Below are 22,473 nucleotides of genomic sequence, written 5' to 3'. Positions count from 1 at the left end.
GTGAAGCAAAGAAAGCCGCTCTGTTGCTGGATCATGTGGCACAATCCCAGAAGTGGCTGCCATTTTCCAAGTGGCCATAATTCAATGCGGGTGTCCCAAAAGTGGCCACTTCTGGGATCATGACACATAGTGCAACAGAGCAACCTGTCCTCCTTCCCTAACCCAAGCTCTGCAGCTCCTGAGATCTTTGAAAGGTAAGTGAGGAAGAGAGTATGGGGCCTGGTGGGATATGAAGCAGGCCCAAGGCCTGTGGGGACCCAGGGGGAGTGTCACTGTAGGGTTGCTGCACTCAGCTGTAAGGGCAAACAACCTTGGGGGTGCTGCAGTGGCCATAAGTTTGGGACTGAGTTGTCAGTAGCTTTTTGGGGGGGGTGCTAGGTGATCGTAAGTCGAGGACTACCTGTAGTTAGATTATAGCAATGTACTCAAGATCTAGCTTAATAATATACGTTTTGATAGTTTGTTTCATTTAACTCAAAACACATATTTCTTCAGTTAACATTTGTTAAATCCTTCAAATTCTGGTTCTGTATATCAAATTCCTTAGAGCCCACTCTTTACAAAAAAAAAAAGGTAGGCATTAAATATCTCAATCCTCAATATAGAACCCTGAGGAACAGTCTCCTTGTGGTGGCTATGTTGTAAAATGGAAGTCTTAGTCTTTCAGGGTTGGGTTCATCTTTGTTGTCCATTGAAAAACATGTTTTATTTTAATGAAGGGCAGAAGAATACACTGGAGAAAACTTATCTGAGTATCCCTTGAGTATAATGAATTGTTACTGCATAAAATGTATAGTTTAAGTATAATTTATACTTTAAAAGGCATTTTGGCAAACTACTAGAATTTGATTGCAGTCTCATAATGCCTAGGAAAAGACAATAAACATATCCTATTTTACCAAAGTGTTCTTTGTGTAATTACCTAATGCTATGTACTTTTTTAAAAACTTCAGATTACATTCGCACATTTACTTGGGATAAAAAACTTGAAATGGTGGTGAAGTCAACAGGGATCTTAGGAGGACAAGGTAGGTCCAAAAAGTTTTTGTAATCAATATTGATAGCATTTTCCGCCTTTCCCAGCTGCCAAATGCTAGATATTTTAAAGTATTCTTTATTATAACATTTTCAAGGGTCTTTTGCATACTGACATAATGGTTTACCATGTTAAGCTATTGAGATTATGAAATATGTGCTAATGTCTAATGTCTTTTTCTTCATTTGCATTATTAGGTAAAATGCCAACTGTGGTGTCTCCAGAATTGTACCGTACTAGATTTTGTGAAGCAATGGATAAGTACTTTTTAATGGTGCCAGATCATTGGACAGGCCTGGGCCTGAATTGCTAAGCTAAAGTGGTGCAATGGAATGATTTCTTCTGATTTAAAAAGGATATAACAGAAGCCTGTCTTTCTACATTGCCATCCTCAGCTTGCCTCTGATAACAACAACTCAAGGGTCTTCTGCAACAGCCTTCACAGCTAGGCTTTCTTGCCATGTGAATTTGTCCTTGAGATGTCATCACTGCAGTGGAAGAAGCATTCAGTTCTCTGAATCAGAACGTCACTTTCACGAAACCTGAAGTAGACAAGTCTGGGACCAAGGGGGAGCTTGCCAGAAGTTACATGACCTTGTATTGATGCACTGAATAACTAGTGGCTTTTGTGAACAATCGAAACAATGGTCTTAATAATAGGGGGCATGCTGTCCTCACTGATTGCAGATCTGATACTGTTGTCTTTAATCATAAGGAACCAAGTCAGCCTGTTAATAGTGCTGCCCTTGTGATAGGGGTTTATTTTGTGTTATTGTATATTGTGTGATTTGTTATGCAATGGATTTATTTTGTAACTTTCCTTTGAGCAGTATTTTGATTATTTTAATCATTTCATACATCCCATAAGGTCATTTGAAGCCCCCCTTTTTAAAAATGTTGTACAGTTTTTGTGTGGTCTGATATTTTATCGGAGGGCTACTTCTCTTTCTGAATTCTAATTTAGACTTCAAACAAATTTCAGGAAAGTTCAGGTTCAAATATTTATGTATCCCAAAGGTAAATTTTCTCAAATGGAACCTCCGTGGTTGAGTGTCAAACGGTCTCAAACCACTAGGTGTTACTTTAAAATATGCCTTTAACTCTATTGTATTGTCTCTTTTTGTCACAGCAAAATATTGGGATGTTTTTGATCAGATTTTGTTTTAATTCAGTAACCAATAGCTACCTGATAAAAACATTATCCTAGTTTCATTTTAGCACCATTTGAGGAATGTACTATTGATGTTGCTGTGCTGCACATACTCAGGTTGTATTAATAAATTAGGCTGTTAAAACAGTAGTTCCTTTGGCACCACAAAACATTTGCAGTTGCTCTGAACAAGAAAGGATGCAGGGTGGGTGGCAAATTAGACTTCATGGTAAAGATTTGGGTACTTTTACAAATTGAGATTAAGCACTTTTTTAGTATTTTTTTTGTAAATACAAAATGTTTACTACATTAAAACAGATGTGCCATTAAAGAGATAAGATTTGTATCCTTACTGTCTACCTTTTGGGTTGAGTCCAAGTAGTTGGTTGAGTTGAGGTAGGTTTTCCTTTTTGATTATGCTTCTGGTTGCAGCCAGGAGCCTTAAACCTACACTGTTTAACATAGCCTAGAGAAAATTACAGCATTCCAGGAAGTCATTACATTCTAGCTTAGAGACAGTTGATGATGCATGTGTGGACTAGGTTGTAGATTGGATTTTTCATGGAGAAGTTCAAATCTTAAATCTGCTTTTGTGGCTAGTCTTGTTTAAATGAATGTCTGAAATAGTAAAGATTTTTATATGAAACCAGATAATAATTTGAATAAATTAATGTTTATAACCAAGTTTTTATTCTGCTGATATTCATTTTATTTATTTATTTATTTATTTAGAACTTTTGAGCAAAAGTTATTAGCTTTGATATCGATGAAAAAACACATTCCTTAATTATTCATTACTTAAACAGCAGTGTTAGTATTTAGGTGGTACAAAGTAATTTGAAACAAATGTTTTGCCTGACCTTAAAAAACAAAATATAGTATGAAGTGACTGTCTTTTGCTAATTATCCAGAGGCTGGAATATTTGTATGCAGTTGTGAGTAATGAATATGCATATTAATACACAAGTAGCAACTGAAAATATTATATTCCAATGCTAATGTATCTTCCTTGCCACAATTGAAGCACAGAGATATACACCATACACATACATTTGCCCTATTACACAATATACCCAGCTGATGTAACTTCTAACAAAAGTTAATGGTGATTGGAGTTCTGTATCATAGAAAAATATTCAGGAGCACCTTAGCTAGAAAGCAAAGCAGGTTTTTTATTTTTGTAATGAATTCTGTTGAAGATTGTCCATAATATTTCAAATTCTGTTAATAATGACTTCTTTACATTTGAAAAAAATAATAAATGCCATTCATTTTTATCAGAAATTTGTGTGGTAGGCCCCCCAAATCTTGATACGTTATTTAATTTATGACTTAATTATGATTTAATTAAGGTGAGGTGTTGACATAGTATTCTGGAAGCAAATATTTTAAACAGTATTCAAGTTGTGCTCACTCTTAATTTTAATTTTAATTTTGATGTGTATATATTTGTTGTGTCTTTTGTGTCTAATTAAGTCTACAGTTGTGGGAAAGATATACTTTATTAACAATTCTGTTAGCAATGGTAAGAAGGGGTTATGTGCATATCACACAACAATAGGTGGTCCATATTGCTGTAACCTGGGTATTGGTATGGGCATTAATACACTCCCCAAAAATATCTGTTACAATTAGGGAAAATAATTGAATCAAAATGTTAAAAATTATCATGTTAACCATTAAATATTTTCAGATTATTTAATGTATATAATGTGCATATTTTTATCTTAGTTGAGATGTGTTTTTTATGACTCTGATATGTTAAGCTATTTAAATACATTTTCTCCATTTACAAAATTATGTATATAGAGAGTAAAAATAAAATAATCAAAATATTATTGTGCTCATCTGGTTTATTTCATCCTTGCCTCAAAATACTAATGTTGGCATTGTAACATGAGAAGATTGATTTGAATCATTTATGTACTAAAGTTATGGGTAGAGATATTGCATAAATTTGATTGCTATATCTTGCTATACAGGGGTGCGAACAGACAACTACCGGCTTCACCATCTCCAAATGTTTTAACAAAATTTCAACTCAAATGTATAATACATATTTGGAAATAAGTATTATTATCATTAGATAACAATATCTTTGCATGAATTTTAGAAAAAGATAGGATAGAATGGGTGGGTCAGACTTGAAATGGAGTACTTTGTTGGTTTTTTTACAATTCTATATCTACGGGCCCCTGAATATCTACAGAACCCTCACATCCTGGACATAAATTGTTTCAACTTTTACCCTCAAAATGATGTCATAGAGCATTGCACACCAGAACAAGTAGGCACAAAGATAATTTTTCCTCCCACATGCCATTATTCTACTAATCAACTAATCCCCACAACACTGTCAAACTATTTACTAAGACTATATTACTATTATTCTTCTCGTCCTTCCTTTTACTTATTTACTCCCACTTATATCTATAACCTTGTTGCTTGTATCATTATGATTTATATTGTTTTATTTAGTTTCCTAGTATGATTTGATTGCTTATTTAGTATCCTATGACTATCACTAAGTGTTTTCTTATGATTCTTGATGAATGTATTTTTATGTACACTGAGCTTATGCACCGAAGACAAATTCCTTGTGAGTCCAATCACACTTGGCCAATAAAGAATTCTATTCTATTCTATTCTATTCTATTCTATTCTATTCTATTCTATTCTATTCTATTCTATTATTCTATTCTATTCTATTCTATTCTATTCTATTCTATTCTATTCTATTCTATTCTATTCAGCTTGCCAACCCCTCTGTTGGCCACAAAATGACTGGCAACTGGAGCACTGTTGCAGTTGTCTTCCTTCTATTAGAGCATCTCGTGTGTCATAGAAGCAGATCTTCTAATCTAAAGCATAATATCAGGAATTTGCGTCTGATGAAGTGAGCTGCAGTTCATGAAAAATTACGCCTTTTAATGTATTAATTGGAAAAGGTGCTACAAGACTAGATTTGTCACCAAAGACTTAACATAGTTTTCTTTTAATGCCTTCATGGGCATACACAATCTACAGCTCCCAGAATTCCCACTTGTTGCTTTTCTGGGAAATTAGTAGGAAAGCTGCTACAATATGTGTTTTTGTCAGTTTCTCTCTGCTTCTTTGTGTGGAGTCAAAGAAAACAAAGAACTTGTGCTTAAATAATATATCTTACAGTTTGGGTTCTGCATCATCCAAGCCTAGAAATGTGGTTGATTTAGTTATGATCCTAACTATGATTCGACTTGTTCTGAAGAGTTAGTTTTCCAAGAAACAGGTTGTCGGATGCCAACTGAAGCTTCTATTGCTTGCTATTTTCCTCTTCTCTGGATTTGTTGGAAGAAATGTCCATCTGGATACAGTTCCAAGTGGGGAGAAAGACACTGGAAACATGGAAGCTGTTTGGAAAGATGGTTTAATGGTGGACAGCAGGACCACATGAATCCAGGTCCTGGGCAAAAAAAGCACATGAGGGAGATTTATACCTTCTGTTGGGCTTTGAACTTGCTTCCTGTTCCTGTGGCAAGAAATGTATCCTGATTGGTTGTCAGACTCCCATGGGGCCATGCTGGGGGAACTTTGTAGGTTGAATCTTGCTGAGTGCTGTAATGAAGGGGCTTTGGGCAATTCTTATTATGGCTTAATGGCTTTGTCCTTGTTTGGATCTGAGCAATCCCATCACCCTGGAGCTGAAGGTCTTTTATGTTGTCTTTTGTCTTTCTGGGGCTATTAACAAAGGTGGAGGCTGCTTTCCAATAGCATGTTTCTCCTTTTCTCATCCAGAGGGGTATAATATTCTGCCTTTTTAATATTTCCTAGAATATTTCATTTTTCTAGGACGGGTAGGGAAACCTGGCTCTTTTATCACTTAAGGACTTCAACTCCCAGAATTCATGAGTGAGCCATAAAAGGTTCCTCATCCCTGACCTACTGGTTTTTCAGTTGGGGGGGGGAAATCAATTTTTGACTTGAATGGGACTGTCCCATTCCCCCAGTTGTGGGGGAAATCAATTTTTGACTTGAATGGGACTGTTCCATTCAAGTCAAAAATTGATTTACCCCACAACTGAAAAACCAGTAGGTCAGGGATGGGGAACCTTTTATGGCTCACTCAGGAATTCTGGGAGTTGAAGTCCATAAGTGATAAAAGAGCCAAGTTTCCCTAGCCCTGTTCTAGGATAAGGGTGGGTTTTAACTTTCTACATTCAATCCCAATCTTATCAGCAAAGGTGTTTTTCTTTTTAAAAATTCATAGGCTAGGAGCCTGACTCCTCCAGCTCTAAAAAGGGATGGATTTGGCTCATGTGGACCAAACCGATCTTTTTTGTTGCCTTTGCTTCAAACTCCTGTGTCGAAAAGGGTCAGATTCGGTGGGAGCGCTCCGATTCCGCTCACAGCGACGTCGATGGAATCATTCAGCTCCTCTGCAATCTCCTCCCCGCTCACCGCGTTTCTTTAATTTTTTGTAATGCTGTGTGTGGCTCTGCAAGTCCTTTTCTGTCCAGTCTCGTTATGTATTTGCATTTTCACACCATCCTTATTGCAGGATGGGAAAGGGGGATTAGCAGTAGATAGGCGGGGTGGCGGGATGAGGTAGCTGGTCTCCCCAGGCCCGCCGTCTCCCCTTCCCAGAGCCAAAAGTGAGGCTGGCAAAGGGAGCCTCCCTGCACCTGTCTTCCTCTGCGCTCGAGGAGTTCGGGAGTGGGTGGGAATTCCGTTCCAAGAGAAAGGAAGGATTGCCGCTGCCTTGAGTGGCGAGAGCGTCCCGCGTGGACGCGGAAGAGTCCGGGTCGGTCATCGGCCCCGAAAGCGAGGCAGGAGTCGCTAAGCAGCTGCCTTCCTCCACGCTTCCCGCCGCTAGCTCAGCCCTTTGCCTGACCTCGGCTCTGACCACCTCTGGCTGAGTGAAAAGGGAGAAGGACGGCTTCGTCCGCGACTCTCCGGGCGCGCGTCGCTTCTCGACTCTCCTGGGGAGCGCCGGTGCCCGGGAAGTTCGCCGCGGTTTGTGTGGCTCAGTCCACCTCTCCCGCCCGATTTTGGACGCCTCGGGCGACAACAACGTTGCTCCGCCGCTCAGCTCTGCTTTTGCTCCGCCGCTGGATTTCCCCCTTGCTATTTAGCTCCTTTTCCTCGGAGCCCTTTCCAGCTTTCCTCAGGGTAGAGACCAGCAACGACCCGAGGATGACCGCCGTCCTGGCATTCCTCGCGGTGGGCGGCTGTTTCCTGGCTCTGGCAGAGGTAAGGAAGCCCCGGGGGCGCCGCGAACTCCTCACCCGAAGAGGGTCTGTGGGGAAGGGATTGCGAGGGAGCGCTGCTGGGTAGCGGGCGAAAGCATTTCCCTTCGCCCGCCCCCTTGGGGAATGGGTGGCGCGAGCCTGCCGGTGGTCAGGATCGGGGTGCAGTTATGGCCCCCGGTTCAAATGTTGGGGCGCTTGCAGTAGCCCTTCCTTTGAAAAGAGAGCCTTTGTGTCTCTGAATCCCGGAGATGAGCCATTTCTCTCCCCCTACCACCCCCACTCCAAAGCCCCTCAGAGAAAGAAAAAAATCTTGCTAAACTTTTTCCTGAATCAGTTCTCCAGGTACTGTTATATCTCCACCCAAAGGAAGGAAAAAACAGCAAGTGAACTCCAGCATCGGTTTCATAGCAGATCAGTTCTAAGACAATTAAGGTTGAGGGTTTAATGCCACTGGCCCTGTTTATTGTTTTCCTGAACTTTGGCCATTTATCTGAAACCTCCATGCTTCAACAGCTAGGAGGCCAGCACACTAAGTGCATGTGTTTCTCTCCTTATAAAGAACAATTTTAAATCTGTGTCAGGTAAAATCGATGCTGTTAGCTACTGACACATGACTTCTCCAAGTTTAAGATCGATTCCCTATAATTTACTTTCCTTCAAGTCCATTAATGGTTGAACTATGATCTTTGGAGCTTCAGTCCCTTCTTATTCCTGTCTGGTGGGGTTTATTCCATTTCCACTCTGCTGCAAATTGCTCCTGTCAGTTCACTTCCCCCATAGCCAAAGCTGTTTCTTTCCAACAGAAGAGTAGCTTTGCTTCTTTGGGGCTGGAAGTGGAGGAATCTCTTCTGTATCACAGGTTGCATTTCATTCTGACCATGTGCTGTTTTTGGCTGTGGCTGATTGTTGGCGCAGGTTGCAGGGGATAAAAGTAATGAAAGTATCTTCAAAGAGAAAGGTGCAGGAAGGGGTTCAAGCAACCACAGAAGAGGCAATGCATGTAGAATATCCAAAGCAAAGGGGAAGATCTCAAACCGGGCCTGATCTTTATCATGAAACACGATTTTTCTGTGAAACATTACACAGGCTTGTCTGAAACATTGGGGAATGACACTAAGTGTGGTAACATCAGCAGCTCAGAATGCGACAAGCTTCAGAAAGACATGTTAGGAAAAACTGAATGAAACATGAAATTACTTTAAAATCTCATATACATTCTTCTGGAATTATACATGTTTGTGAGACAACCTTTTTGTTTACTCCAGCTAACTGATTTCATACAGTTGTTGTGAAGATATAAATTACATGGATTTATTTGCAACAGCTGGTTTGTAAAATGCATGTTTTAATTAAAAAATCTAAACAATAATTGAACACGTGATAGGTACATTTTCTACAATATGAAAATACCTAAAAATACAAAATTGGTAAACAATATTAGCAATGTCAGCAAAGTAGCTGTTATGGAATACATTTTTGTTATGATGGCGAAATCTTTGAGCAACAGTTCTAATTATACTTATTGGGGAGTAGAACTGGATTAAGTAAGAGGCATTTAAGAAATATATTGTTACTATTTTATATACTACATAATAGAAAACAAATGACTGGGAATGAATTCATCTACTAAAACCTGAAAGATTGACTTTGCGGGCAGAAAGAAAAGAAATGTGAACCATATATCACCATATTTTCTTTTCACTCAGATTCATCTTTGTTATGATCACCTTTATCAGCCTTTTTTCTCTTTTCTCCCCCTTCCATTTATCACATATTCACTCTCATCTTTAAATCTTTCTTTTTACTGTCTTCAGATTTTTTTGGGGGGGTCTGGTAGGAACTAGTAAAAAAAAATCTAAAAAATGGGTCTGTTTTCCTGAATAGCAGGGATGAGCTGTGCTTGTGCAAGAGATCATTTTTAAAGAGTTTACATCCTTAGCTTTGAATTAGCTAGAAAACATTGAAGAAGAGAAGGAAGAGGGAAAAATGAAACACGGGTAATAAGAAAGAAAAGCACTTAGCTGGTTGATAAGGCCAAAGACTTCTAGTATGCCCCCGGCATAAGAAAATAGTATTCCTCTGGAATCCTTGCCAACTTTGGTTGGTCAGTGGAAAACACTTCATTTTCCCACATTTTTTCCTCTATTGGATCTTTCTAAAGTTTGTACATTTTTCTAGCACCTACAGCTGCCAAGCAGCTAATGTTGTGGGGGAGCATTCTCCAGTTTGGCTCCTCCCAATTTTATAGCCATATAAAAGACCCAGGGCAGCCCAGCCCCATGTAATCAAGCAGTTGGTGGTTCTGCCAGAGCTAATTGTCCATGGTGCTTCTCCTCCACAGAGCCCAGTCTGGCAGGAGAAAGTGTGTGTGTAGGATGACCCCAGGAAAAAGTTGGTGGTGAGAGAGATGCCTGTGCTGGCAAAACAAACAAAAAGTAAATTCCTTAGCGAAGTGGAAATGCTAAGAAGAGACTTGAGCTGGGAGATTCATATGCATGAGGAATAGCAAAGGTTGCTATTTTTCCTTTGGTAATTGAGAAACAATTTCTGATTTGGTCATTTCTCGGCAGGATGATATGCTTGCTACATTCAGACTGCTACCTATTGTGAAAAGGTACTAATGTTTAATTAGCATGTACCGTCTTCTTGCCTTGGTTGAGCTCTGTATGTACAACAAAAAACTTGAGCTGAATGAAGGTACTAAAATCAGAACTTAAAATTGTAGGTATCTATAGAAAGATGAATCAGTGCTGGGTCATTTCCTTTTGAAAACTGCAGATATTTAAGGTAGGTAGATAGCAGCAGTTTTCATTACAGCTTGATTTTGCCAGCACAAGGTCAAAGAGAGTTTTCTTGGCTTAGGGGGATTTCTAGTGCTAGCTGAACTTTTCAACAAGCACTTAGAGATGGGTAAGAGGAAGACCATTTGGAGTGGGTCTCATTGCTAAACATTGCTGCAGGAAATCTGATTCCATTCAACCTCTTTCTTGGGTTAGTATTGTAATAATGCTGCTTGTACTGAATGGGCATAATGGCTTAGTTGAATTATTTAATATTAGAAAAATGACACACAAGTAGGGCTTTTCTTTTGCTGCTTGATTTAAATGACTGGTGCTACTGTGAACTGATATGTACTCACCTTTGATAATTCTGCATGAGTTCAAGACAATTAAAGAATGGTGTGCATGGAAAAACAGAGGATATCACCAGAAAAGATGCACACTGAGCATAACAATCAAATAATTAAGTCATTACATTCTAAGAGGTACCACAGCATGTATTACTTTACAGGGTTTTTTTATTTTTCCAATTTTAAAATTAATCAGAGAGCTGAGCCACAAGTTCAATTTCAAGTAGAGATTAAAGTTATAAATACATGCAACAAATTCCATTCTGAGATCTCACCATTCAAGAGGGAGAATCTTGGGTGGCGTCTCCTTCGCTGACGGACCGAAGACCATGATCGTGCATGGCTTCGATCCATGCTCTCCTGTCGGAGGGCTCTTGGGGCCAGAACCACCCTGTAGGGGTGGTGAGGAAGGGGCAGACCATCCACTCTGAAGAAGAAGAGATAATCGTGACAAAGATCATGCTGGAGTGGTGAAGAAGAAGACAGTGAGAAAACTGGGCTAACCAGGCACAACATTTGGATATAAAGGTACCCCGGAATTAAAATCTTAAGAAATTTCTAAGAAAGACAGTAAAAGCGGTGACCAGAGAAAATTGGGGGGATTGACAGCTGAAAGTGACTTTGAACTTTGAAAGGAGAAAGCCAGAAGAAAATACCTGTTTAAATTGGATAAATACATGATTTTGGCACTAAATAGGCATAATCAAAAGCTGAACTTGAATGTGAAAAAAAAACAACACCAATAACTGATAATTGGATTTGTAGGATTTTTGAAACTTAAAAGCCCTAAATAGAGAAAAGAAAGTGGGGAAAAAAGAGGTGGAATTCAGATATAACAGAGAGTGCTACCTAGTGGTAAAGAAAAATTTTTAGTGACACTTTAAAAAAAAACGCCTGGTTCTTTCAAAAGTGGAATTTGATACAAAATAAGAGAAACTTTTTTTTACAATAAAATAGAAACCCTGAAAAGTGAAAATACAGAACATTAAAATAAAAGAAAGAAATATGAAGAAATTACTCTGGGACTGTTTGGTGATTTTGGCATAAACTGAAATTTATGGATATTGGACTATTTGATGAATTTGGAAAAAACTGAAAGAGGAATTAATAGAAGCTGATCATTGGAAATAAATATCAAAGACGCTGGTTGAATTACATTACTGGACAATTGGTTTGGACTTAAAGATTAAAGAAAGAGATAAAGAAAATATGAAAGAAGTGTTTAAAAATGGCAGAAGTTTTCTTGGAATTAAAAATGGAACTAAGAAACATAAAAGAAATGCTACATGAAAGAGGTGAGTTGTGCTGTCTTGCCTTACAATAATTAGAAATGGTGATTCTGGAGTATGAAGAACAACAAAGAGTGCCAGAAGGGGAGGAGTTTATCAAAGAAGAAGCCAGCTTCCACGAATGATTGGAGCAACGAACATTAAAGCAAAGGGGAAAAAGAATGGGAAATAAAACTTGGAGATTTGAGGAGGCAATAAAAAGGGAAATGTCTTGAAAGCCAAACAAAGTAAAAGGAAACAGCAGAAACGGGAATTACAGAAGAAAACTTTAAAGAGGGAGGGCGATAAAAATTAGAGTAAGAAAAGGAGGGAAAAAATGAAAGAAAAAGGACCAAGAAATAAAGAGATATGGAAATCAAAAATGAAAAGAAATTGTTTAGTTAAGAGACATAGAGATAATGGGTAGATAAGGATTAACAAAGGGGATTCTGCAAGGTAATGTGGTGTAATATAAATGCATTTGAAGTAATAAATTACTTAGAAGGTAGGAAAATATAGATTTTTAAAATGAAAAGATTGGAACTGATATTCTCTTGTTACTAGAATACTTCTTTTTTGTTAAATTATACACAGAGATAAATGGAATAAATGTGAAAAAGAGAAACTATGATAAGTATATTGAATATGTTTAATAAATTTAAGAATATAGTTAAAATGAATCATGAGGATTGTTATAAAAAGATTAACATCAGTTTTTACAACTGATTGAATAGATTAATTTATTTTAAATTATAAATGATCTAATGTAATTGAAGGGAAAAATACCATGCGGAATCTGGCCTAAAATGCATATGTGTTACGTAGTTGTTAGGAGATTATTGTTATTAATTTTTAAGGTGATAATTAAAAAGTGACTATATTGTGATAAATTATTATTATGAATTAAAGAGGAGCTAATTAAATGATGTATAAAGTAAAGGGGTGGTACACTCAAAGTAGTAATTATAGGGGAAACTTTTTGAATTATTTGAATTAGGATGGAATTTTTGGAATAATGAAATAAGAATATCCGATAAATTTGCAAATGTGACAGATAAAAGTATAAAGTATAATGAATATGAAGATATGAGAATTATTTAAAGTAAAAAGAAATGTTAAGAAATGAATAGAAAATATATAAAATAAGGTTGAAGAACATAAGAATATTTGAGAAAATTTATAGAAAATATGTAATGTAAAGATATTATATGAAATCAAATGTTAAAGATGAATATGTAACTGAGGTCATGTTTGTATGGAAATATGAAAACCTGGAACCATGCTGTTCACTAAAAAAGATGTTTTCGAAATATAAAAAAAATAAAAAAGTTTTTACAAAAAAAAGAGGGAGAATCTTAAGGGAAACATGACTCTGATGTTGCTATTAGATCCATACTATTATGTTTTACATTTTCTCATTTTTGAATATCCTGCAAAAGGCAACTGGAAACACACAACACACACACACACACACACACAGAGAGCACCACCTTCAGCAGACATAGGAGCAAGATTAAGGAGAAATACCATGGCAAGAAAAGAACCTGCATGGAATGTACCACTGACTACTCCTACTCCTACGGCTGAGGAGGCAGACATTGGAAGATACTATCAGTCACTGGAAAGGGCTTGACTTAAGGACTAAAACAGCAACATCATGGAAAAGAAATATGAACAGTTGGAGAAGTATCAGGGCCTGGAGGAAGCACTGGAAAGGATGTGGAAACTAAAGGCCAAAATTATTCTAGTAGCAGTCGGCACACTTGAGGCTGCGACTCCAAGCAGCGAGAATAGTTCCAACAGATTCAGTCCCACTTTAAAAAGACAATGGAAGCTCTTCACCCATTTCTGGCTTATAAATGCTTGTTTTAAAAGCCTTTTTTTTTTTTTTTACTATATGTGAATTTTCATCCTTTTTTAAGAATCTGAAAGATGCCTTTTAAATTTGAAGCAACATATAAAGAAAAGCTAGGTCTGAATATAGTGTTATTTCTATGTTTAAATGTGAATCTGCAGGCCAGTAGACTTCATGCAGATCTAGAGCAATGGTCTAAATGTAGAGAAAACAAGGGAGACTCTTACCTTGTGATATGCAAGGATATATCACCCTTGTCACCCAATTTTTATCCCCAACCTTTTTTACGCCGCGGCCCGGTACCAGCATCAGCTGGGCGCCGCGGCCCGGTACCGGCATCAGCTGGGCGCCGCCATCTTTTTTTGATGAAAACGTGCTTCCGGTGAGCTTTCTACCCGGAAAAGCTCACCGGAAGCACTTTTTCATCAAAAAAAGATGGCGGCGCCAGCAAGCCAGCGGCCCGGTAGGACTTGTTCCGCGGACCGGGACCGGTCCGCGGACCATTGGTTGGGGACCCCTGCTTTAACAGACTTAATGCCCCAGGATAAGATTTCCATATCTGGGCTCCAAAAAATATGGACAGCCACAAAACAGCAGAAAGGAGACTGTATTTTCTCCTGTCTGCCCTGTCTAAGTAGTCCTCTGTAGCTTTGCTGCACAAGTGCAGGGAACCCTTGCAGAAAAAGAATGGTGCAGACAGAAGGCAAGAAGAAAGGAAGAAAGAGCCCCAGTTGCTATGGATCCCATTCCTGGCTGCTCTTTTCCAACTCTCACCTTCTTCCTGTTTATGGAGGAACAAGAGGGGAGAGAGAGTGAATTATTTTAGTGCTGTCTCCCACCAAAGATCATCACTGCTCTTTTCAGGATTTGATGCTATTGTATTTATTTCCAGAGCTGAGCTCCTAAGAAAATCAAGGTTAATGGTTTTTCATTCCTTTCTGCTGGCATCCAGGCTTCAAAAAACAACTTAGATTCATCAAAATCCGGGGCTGCTATCAATATATCATCCATATAATGATAGACTAAATAGGAAGGAAATTTATTCCGAAAGGGTTGAAGGGCATTATCCACGAAATATTGACAAAGTGTAGGGGAATTAAGCTTTCCCTGAGGCAATACTCGCCAATGATATCGTTTTGTGGGCATGCTATTATTAAAAACTGGGACAGTAAATGCAAATTTTTCTTTGTCTTGAGGCTGCAAAGGTATAGTAAAAAAGCAGTCTTTAAGATCAACTACCAATAATTTATAAAAATTAGGAATTAAGTTAGGATTTGGTAGACCACATTGTAAAGGACCCATGGGTTGGATACATTTATTAATTTCTCTTAAATCCTGAAGGAGACGCCATTTTCCATTTTTCTTTTTTATAACAAAAACAGGAGTATTCCAAGGACTAGTAGAAGGTTCTATATGACCAGCAGCCAATTGTTCTTGAACCAATTGTTGTAAAGCAGCGAGTTTTTCCCTTGATAATGACCATTGTTCCACCCAAACCGGCATAGAACAGAGCCATTTAAGAGGAAGAGCCATCATCAAGAATCAAATGGGCATTAAGAAGAGAAAGGATATCACGGCCCCAAATATTAGTATGAATATCTAGAATGTATGGTTATAGGAAAAAGGACTTACAAGCAGATGTTGTAACATTAATTTCTTGAACACTCTGCCAAGCACCTGTAGAACCTCCTATTTTCCACAATGAAGAAACTGTCATTTTTGGCCACTGTACTGGCCACTGTAAAGAGGAGATGACAGTAACATCGGCTCCAGTATCCAATAACCCTTGAAATGGTTGTTTATTAAGGAAGAGCTTTAACAAAGGACGAGAGGAGTTCAGCTGATGAAGTAAGCCTACAGATAAAGAAGTTGATCCAAATCCTGCATCCCCACGATTACCTATACCAGGAGATGGATTTTCATATGGAAGAAGAAGCAATTGTGCAACAGAAGAATTAAAAGGAAGAACTTGAGGAAGATTCACCCAAATCTGAATCATGAGGATACCAGTGTAATCTGAATCTATTACCCCAGGCACAACAAAACAGCCCTTTTTGTGTGCAGAAGAATGAGGCAAAATTAAGCCAACTAATCCCAAAGGAAGAGGACCTTTAAATTGAGATGGAACTATTTTAACTTCCATGGGAAATTTAAACTCAATTTCCTCTTGAGTGATTAAATCGATCCCAGCGCTACCGGCTGTGGCTAGGGAGGAGTGAGAGAGACTGCTGGAGGAGTCAGAGTGATGGGAAAGGCACACTTTGGATTCTGGGTGGGTGCCACACCCATTGGTAAGTTTCCTGACCGAAACCGACATTGATTGGCCCAATGAAATCCCTTTTTACAAATAGGGCACTTCTTAGAAGGATGATTCTGAGGCATAGAAGGTGTAGAACGACAGTCCTTCTGAAAGTGGCCAGGCTTCTTACACTTAAAACAGTTACCAATTGGTCGCTGTCCTTTCTGAATAGCAGCTGCTAACATATGCATTTTATAAGTTTGTGATCCAATATCCTGGCAGACTCACAGCATATCTGCCAGAGTGTAATGAGCAGTAGCCTTTAACGGCTGTAAAGCTCTTTTACAATCTGCATTAGCATTTTCAATAGCTAACTGGCAAAGAAGTTCACCAGCAGCTTCCTGATGATCAAACTGCTGTCTAATTGCTTTGGACAGATGCTCAACAAAGTCAGCAAAGTCATTGGCATTCTGTCGAATGTTTGAAAAATTTGTTCTAGGTTCTCCAGCTTGGGGTACCTTAAGAAAAGCACGAAAGGCACATTCAGAAACAATAGTTAACGTAGCTGGAGGAAGAACAACTTGAGTAGGAATTGTACCAAATGGTCCAGAACCAAATAGCTGCTCAACTGTATTATGCTCCTTCCCCTCCTAAAGCAGCAGCTTGAGCATGTCTCATATATTCACTCTCCCAAACTACATATTGCATGGATGTTAAAATCATGCGAAATATTTGCTTCCAATCTTCAGGGATCATTGTATAACCATTTTTTATTCCTTCTACAAGTCCTCTTGTAAAATTTCCACTAATCCTATAGTCTGTAACTGCCTTTTTGATCTGATAAGGCAGACCCTCCCATTCTGCTACTTGCAGTCCAAGCTGTGGCCCCTGACCAGGACGATATTGTACTGGACAAACAGACAGTAATTCTGCAAGTTCTGTTCCTGAGACAGAGGCATCCCTTTTACAAGTCTCAACCATTTTCTGAAAAGAAGACTGAACAATAGAGTCAGGAGGCTTTTGCCCTGTATCTGCAGGAGCTGAGGGAATTGAAGACATATATTCAGGTGAAGAAGGGGGACAAATGACAGCATTAGTATAATGTGAAGGTGGAGGTGTTAAAAGAGAAAGTTCATTGTGACCAAATTTTTCAATTGCATGCCTACATAAATGCCACACCTGCAAAACTTCTATTTTTGCTCGAGGTTCAGTATGCAATGTTTTCCCTATACGTTCCCAATCAGTTAATTTTAAAGACCCCTTTTCTGGGTATCATAGGCACTGAGCTGCAATCTCCTGGACCAGCCTTAAGAGATTTCTCTGTGGTACCTCGGTATTATTTTTCTTCAACAAATAGCCTAATTCATCTACATGCTTCCTTTGTTCCTCAGAAAGCGAAGACCCCATACTTACAGAAACCAAAAGGTTGAAGAAACCACAAAGGGTTGAAGGTGCACCAAATCCTTGCCGGACAAAGTAAGAGGGTCCCTGTTCGGGCGCCACAACTCTACACACCATGAGCTCATATGATTTATTGTAGCCCCCATGATGACCGAGTCCATCATATTGGGATTTGCCTGGCTCGACAAGTGGGTCCCTACCATCAAATGGGAAGATGGCTACCAAAAGATCATAATAGGCATTGGCCCACCTGACAGGGGCCAGCCATCCAATTCTTCCCAGCCATCAGAAGCAGCTGCATCCACCAATTAATGAGTACCGAGGCATTTTGCTGTTATTTAGCAGATCCCTGCTTTGTTGAGTAATGCATAATGGGTTTCAGACACTTCGGAAACCAGTTAGTTCTTGGTGAGTTCACACAGATCAGGAAATGCAAACTGACTTTTGGGGGGAAGGAGAGAGGCAATTAACTGAAATACTCTTGCAGAAGACATAGCTTGTTAAATGCATAATACACTGCCTTTTCCCATTATTTCTATACCAAGAAGCCAACAAATTAATAAATGTGAAGTTCTTTGAACATTTAGGCCAGGATTCAGAAACTTTTCCTTAATGTGGACCATTATATCTTCATTATTATCATCTTTTGAGGTTCAACATAGAATCCTCAGTGAGCATATGGTACCTGTGGGCACTGGAGTATACATGGTTTCCCCTATTACATCCATAGGATCCCCAAATTATGATTTTTTAATTAAAAGAACTAAAATTTCCTTATATTTTGGGCATATTTTGGTGTGGCCAAAATCTAATGTCAGAGACTTTCTAAGCTGGGAACTACAAGACATAGGGAAAGAATTACACTGAAAGTTAATGGCATTATCAATGTTGTTTCTATGAACTAGATAAAATTATATTTGATTATAATTTTTCCCATATGAATGGGAGGGGAGTTTCTGATTATTTAGCATACTGATAAATGATAAGGACACCTATGCACCTTTTTTGTTTTTGCTGAATTTAATCTTTCCAACAATGTTTGAGAAAATTAGCAGTAAGGACCATAAACAACCAGGACTTCTTAAAAATACAGTACTGGAATGTATTGGCTTACGTCTCATCTATATGTTATAAAGAACTACAAAACTACAAAAACATTTTTCCTGAAATGTTTTTGCAGTTTTGTATTTCTTTATAACATATAGATGGGACCAGTGGTGGGTTTCAAAAAGTTTTCCTACTGGTTCGGTGTGAGCGTGCGCTTTGTGTGCGCATGTGCAGCATTTGCAACTCATCTTCTGCTGCAAGCCCTGTGTGTAAAACAGCTGACGCGCAACAAGTGGCTGTGCCATGCGAAGCAGCTGAGGTTGAAAAGCGGGAACTAAAGGTCAGTATAGAGCTGGAGAGGGTGGGAGGGCCAAGCAGCTGATTTTTGGAGCTACCGGTTCAGCCGAACCAGTAGAATAGCACCACTGGATGGGACAAAAGCCAATACATTCTAGTACTGTATTAAAGTGAAACAGGAATAAATAATTTTGGGGAGATACGATCAAGATCCTTATATAGGAGAAACACTTTTTTTTCTCCTAAATAAGAATCTTGAGCATATCTTTCCAAAATTATTTTTGTTTCATCTTAACTTTAGAAACTGATACCAAGTGGAATGTTAGGTAAGAGAAAGAGTCTCACTTTCTCAGGATAAAGTAATTCAAACAAAAGAAAAAAAGGGTATGGAGGACATAACTGTGATCAAATTTTCATACATAGGGTCATTTTTTTCGCCACACTCAATTTATAGCATACCCTCCCTGCTGAGATATAACCATAATTCTGTTGGAATTTTGTGCATAATTTTATTCCAGCATGCCTTCAGTCTTTCAACTGAAGTTTAATTTTAAAAGTCTCCATAATGCTTAATGGCCCTTAATGGCCCTTAATGATATTACTTGAACTGTTTACCCGACCATTTAGTTTGGTTTTCTTGTTGTTTTTGCAATCGATGTCCCTGTATATCCCATGGGGTCCATTAGAGCAGGGGCAGGGTATCAATACTATATAATTAAATGCATACTGTGAATTTTCAGAATGGGTGTATTAAAAACTCTTTTCCTTCTTTTTTGTATCTCTCTACACAAAGAAATGTATTCATCACTCACTTGATTTCCACACGGGTTTTCTTTATTAGGAGGAATTGGATAATACCATTACAATGGAGGATCAGATTTATCTCCTTCTGGAGGCCAAAGCTCAATGTGAACAAAACCTCACAGCTCAGGTACAAGAAGAAAGAGGTGAGGGTATTTTAGTAGTTTAATTTTTTTCTTATTCTGACCAATTATTTTAAAATGTAGAAATGGATGGAATGCAAGAAAACATACCCTTATTGTTTGATGTATAGGCTTCTGTGCTGAGAACATGGATGTTTTCATTACCCTCCTGTCTAAAATTCAGGTACAAGGATTGTTTAAAGTCTGCTGATAGCAGCAACTCTCTCTGCCCCAACCATAATAGTCTTCTGGCCTGCCTGCAGCACTGATGTCAGCTTTAATCAGGGATGAGCCACAGCTTTGCCATAGCTTTCCTTCCCGGAAGCAAGCGTCTTTTAATTCCTTGTCTGCAGTCCCCATCTGCTGTGATCTTGGAGCCCAGGAAAATTGGTCAACTCCAATTTCCAATAACTCCATTTCTTCCCCATCTATTTGCCAGAAATTGAGAGGGCTGGATGCCATGATCTCAGTTTTCTTAATGTTGAGTTTCAAGCCAACTTTTGCACTTCTTCACCTGCATCAAGAGGCTCTTTAGTTCCTCTTCACTTTCTGCCATTAGAGTGGTATCATCTGCATATCTGAGGTTGTTGATATTTCTCCCAGCAATCTTAATTCCAACTTGTGATTCATCTAGCCCTGCCTTTCTCATGATGTGCTCTGCATATAAGTTAAATAGACAGGGCAACAGTATACAGCCTTGCTGGACTCCTTTTCCAATTTTGAACCAATCAGTGGTTCCGTGTCCAGTTCTCACTGTTGCTCCTTGACCCGCGTATAGGTTTCTCAAGAGACAAATAAGATGGTCTGGTACTCCCATCTCTTTAAGAACTTGCCACAATTTGTTGTGATCCACACAATCAAAGGCTTTAGTCAATGAAGTCAATGAAGCAGAAGTATATGTTTTTCTGGAACTCCCTAGCTTTCTCCATGATCCAGCGTATGTTGGCAATTTGATATTTAGTTCCTCTGCCTCTTCGAAATCCTTCCTGCACTTCTGGTATTTCTCGATCCACATACTGCTGGAGTCTAGCTTTTAAGCATAACTTTGCTAGCATGTGAAATGAGTGCAATGGTGTGGTAGTTTGAACATTCTTTGGCATTGCCATTCTTTAGAATTGGAATGTAAACTGACCTTTTCCAATCCTGTTGAGTTTTCCAAATTTGCTGGCAAATTGAGTGTAGAACTTTTACTGCATCATCAGCTGGAATACTGTCATCTCTACTAGCTTTCTTGTTGCTCAGATTTCCTAAGGCCCATTTCACTTCACATTTTAGGATGTCTGGCTCGAGGTTAGTGACCACCCCATCATGGTTTTCAGGGATGTTAAGCTCATTCTTATATAGTTCTTCTGTGTAATTTTGCCACCTCTTCTTAATCTCTTCTGCCTCTGTTAGGTCCCTGCCATTTTGGTCCTTTATCATGCCCATCTTTGCATGAAACGTTCCCTTCATAGCTCCATTGGCCTTGTTGGACTCGGGGTGCACGAGGTGTGTAATTAACATGAAAGTAGTTAAAGATATGGGCATCGGACTGAGAACTTTAAGAACGCCCATAGCTTTCTGTCAATTGGACGGATCTGTGGCGGGAGGTTGCCCGGCGAGCTTTATAACGGAACCTTTAGAGATGACCATGGGAACTCACCGCGAGATCTTATGCTTTATTGTGGCCCCTGGGATGGAACAGCCTCTAATATTGGGATTACCTTGGCTTCGGAAGTGGAACCCCAGGTGAACTGGAGAGAGGGCTGGATACGCATCCGCACCGATCGGCCACCGGAAGGGGAGGAGCCCCACCATCCGAAGGGGGAGGAGAAGTCCCATCCGAAGCCCCAAGTTCCGGCCGAGGCAGCTTCCGCAGGTGTCGAACAGCGGATGGGAGGAGAAAATCCCGAAGGAATACTGGGACTTAAGAGAAGTGTTTAGCGAAGAGGCCTCTGACGAGCTCCCTCCCCATCGATCAACCGATTGCAGCATTGAATTTCTGCCGGGGTAACGCTCCCGAAACCGAAGCTGTATTCGATGACACCGGGGGAGCTGGAAGAACTGAGAGCGTTCATCGACAAGAACCTGAAACGTGGTTTCATCACACCTGCCAGACCTCGAGTGGCGGCCCCCGTAATGTTCCGCGAGAAGAAAGATGGTTCCAAACGTTTGGTGGTGGACTACCGAAACTTGAACGCTGTGTCGGTGGAGAACGTGTACCCCCTCCCCTGATGAAGGACATGCTGGCCCACCTGGAGAAGGGGAAGATTTTCACAAAGTTGGACTTGAGGGAGGCATACTACAGAATCCGAATTAAGAAAGGCGACGAGTGGAAGACTGCGTTCAACTGCCCGATGGGTTGTTTCCAGTTCAACGTTCTTCCTTTTGGCCTACAGGGGGCGCCCGCTGTTTTCATGCAAATGATAAATCAAGTGCTTCACGAACATCTATACAAGGGGGTTCTGGTCTACCTTGATGATATTCTCATCTACACGGAGAATAGAGACGAACATGTGAAGCTGGTACGCTCGGTGTTGCACAAACTGAGGGCAGCCAAACTGTACGCCAAACTGTCCAAGTGTGAGTTCCATCAAGAAAAATCGACTACTTGGGATATCGAATTCTCCCGAGGGCATCGAGATGGACCCAGAGAAAGTGCGAGCTGTATTGGATTGGGCCCCACCGAGAACCCGGAAGCAACTTCAAAGTTTTCTTGGGTTTGCCAACTTCTATCGGCAGTTCATCCCGTCTTTTGCAAAAATAGCCATGCCCATCACCAACCTCCTGAAGACAAAGGGGGAAGCGAAACCAAACCCAGCCAACCATTGAACTGGTCCATGGAATGCCAAGCCTCATTCGAAAAGCTTAAAAGACTTTTTCGCTGCAGAACCAGTATTGAAACACCCGACATGGACGC

At 39.5% G+C, this 22,473-nt stretch overlaps 2 protein-coding genes across 6 annotated transcripts in view; both read left to right on the top strand.

Annotated features, from left to right (window-relative positions):
• The window catches only part of PIKFYVE (phosphoinositide kinase, FYVE-type zinc finger containing), a 116,476-nt gene extending 112,452 nt beyond the window's left edge, over positions 1-4,024 (top strand). For all 5 annotated transcript variants that reach the window (XM_087949420.1, XM_087949421.1, XM_026673177.2 and 2 more), the window contains 2 exons: positions 954-1,028; positions 1,234-4,024. In XM_087949420.1, the coding sequence (XP_087805546.1) occupies positions 954-1,028; positions 1,234-1,349 (191 nt within the window). In that variant the 3' untranslated portion in view covers positions 1,350-4,024. The remainder of the gene's footprint in view (positions 1-953; positions 1,029-1,233) is intronic.
• Positions 4,025-6,798: 2,774 nt separating this feature from the next.
• Positions 6,799-22,473, top strand: part of PTH2R (parathyroid hormone 2 receptor) — a 65,908-nt gene continuing 50,233 nt past the window's right edge. Inside the window, exons 1-2 of the mRNA XM_087949419.1 lie at positions 6,799-7,415; positions 19,493-19,598. Coding sequence (XP_087805545.1) covers positions 7,359-7,415; positions 19,493-19,598 — 163 coding nt within the window. The 5' untranslated portion in view covers positions 6,799-7,358. The remainder of the gene's footprint in view (positions 7,416-19,492; positions 19,599-22,473) is intronic.

Source organism: Notechis scutatus, chromosome 1 (assembly GCF_049901735.1).
Source record: "Notechis scutatus isolate UNSWTSFEM ecotype Mainland chromosome 1, rNotScu1.2, whole genome shotgun sequence".
In the NCBI taxonomy this organism is placed as follows: Eukaryota; Metazoa; Chordata; class Lepidosauria; order Squamata; family Elapidae; genus Notechis; species Notechis scutatus.
This window is presented reverse-complemented; position numbering and strand designations above follow the sequence as displayed.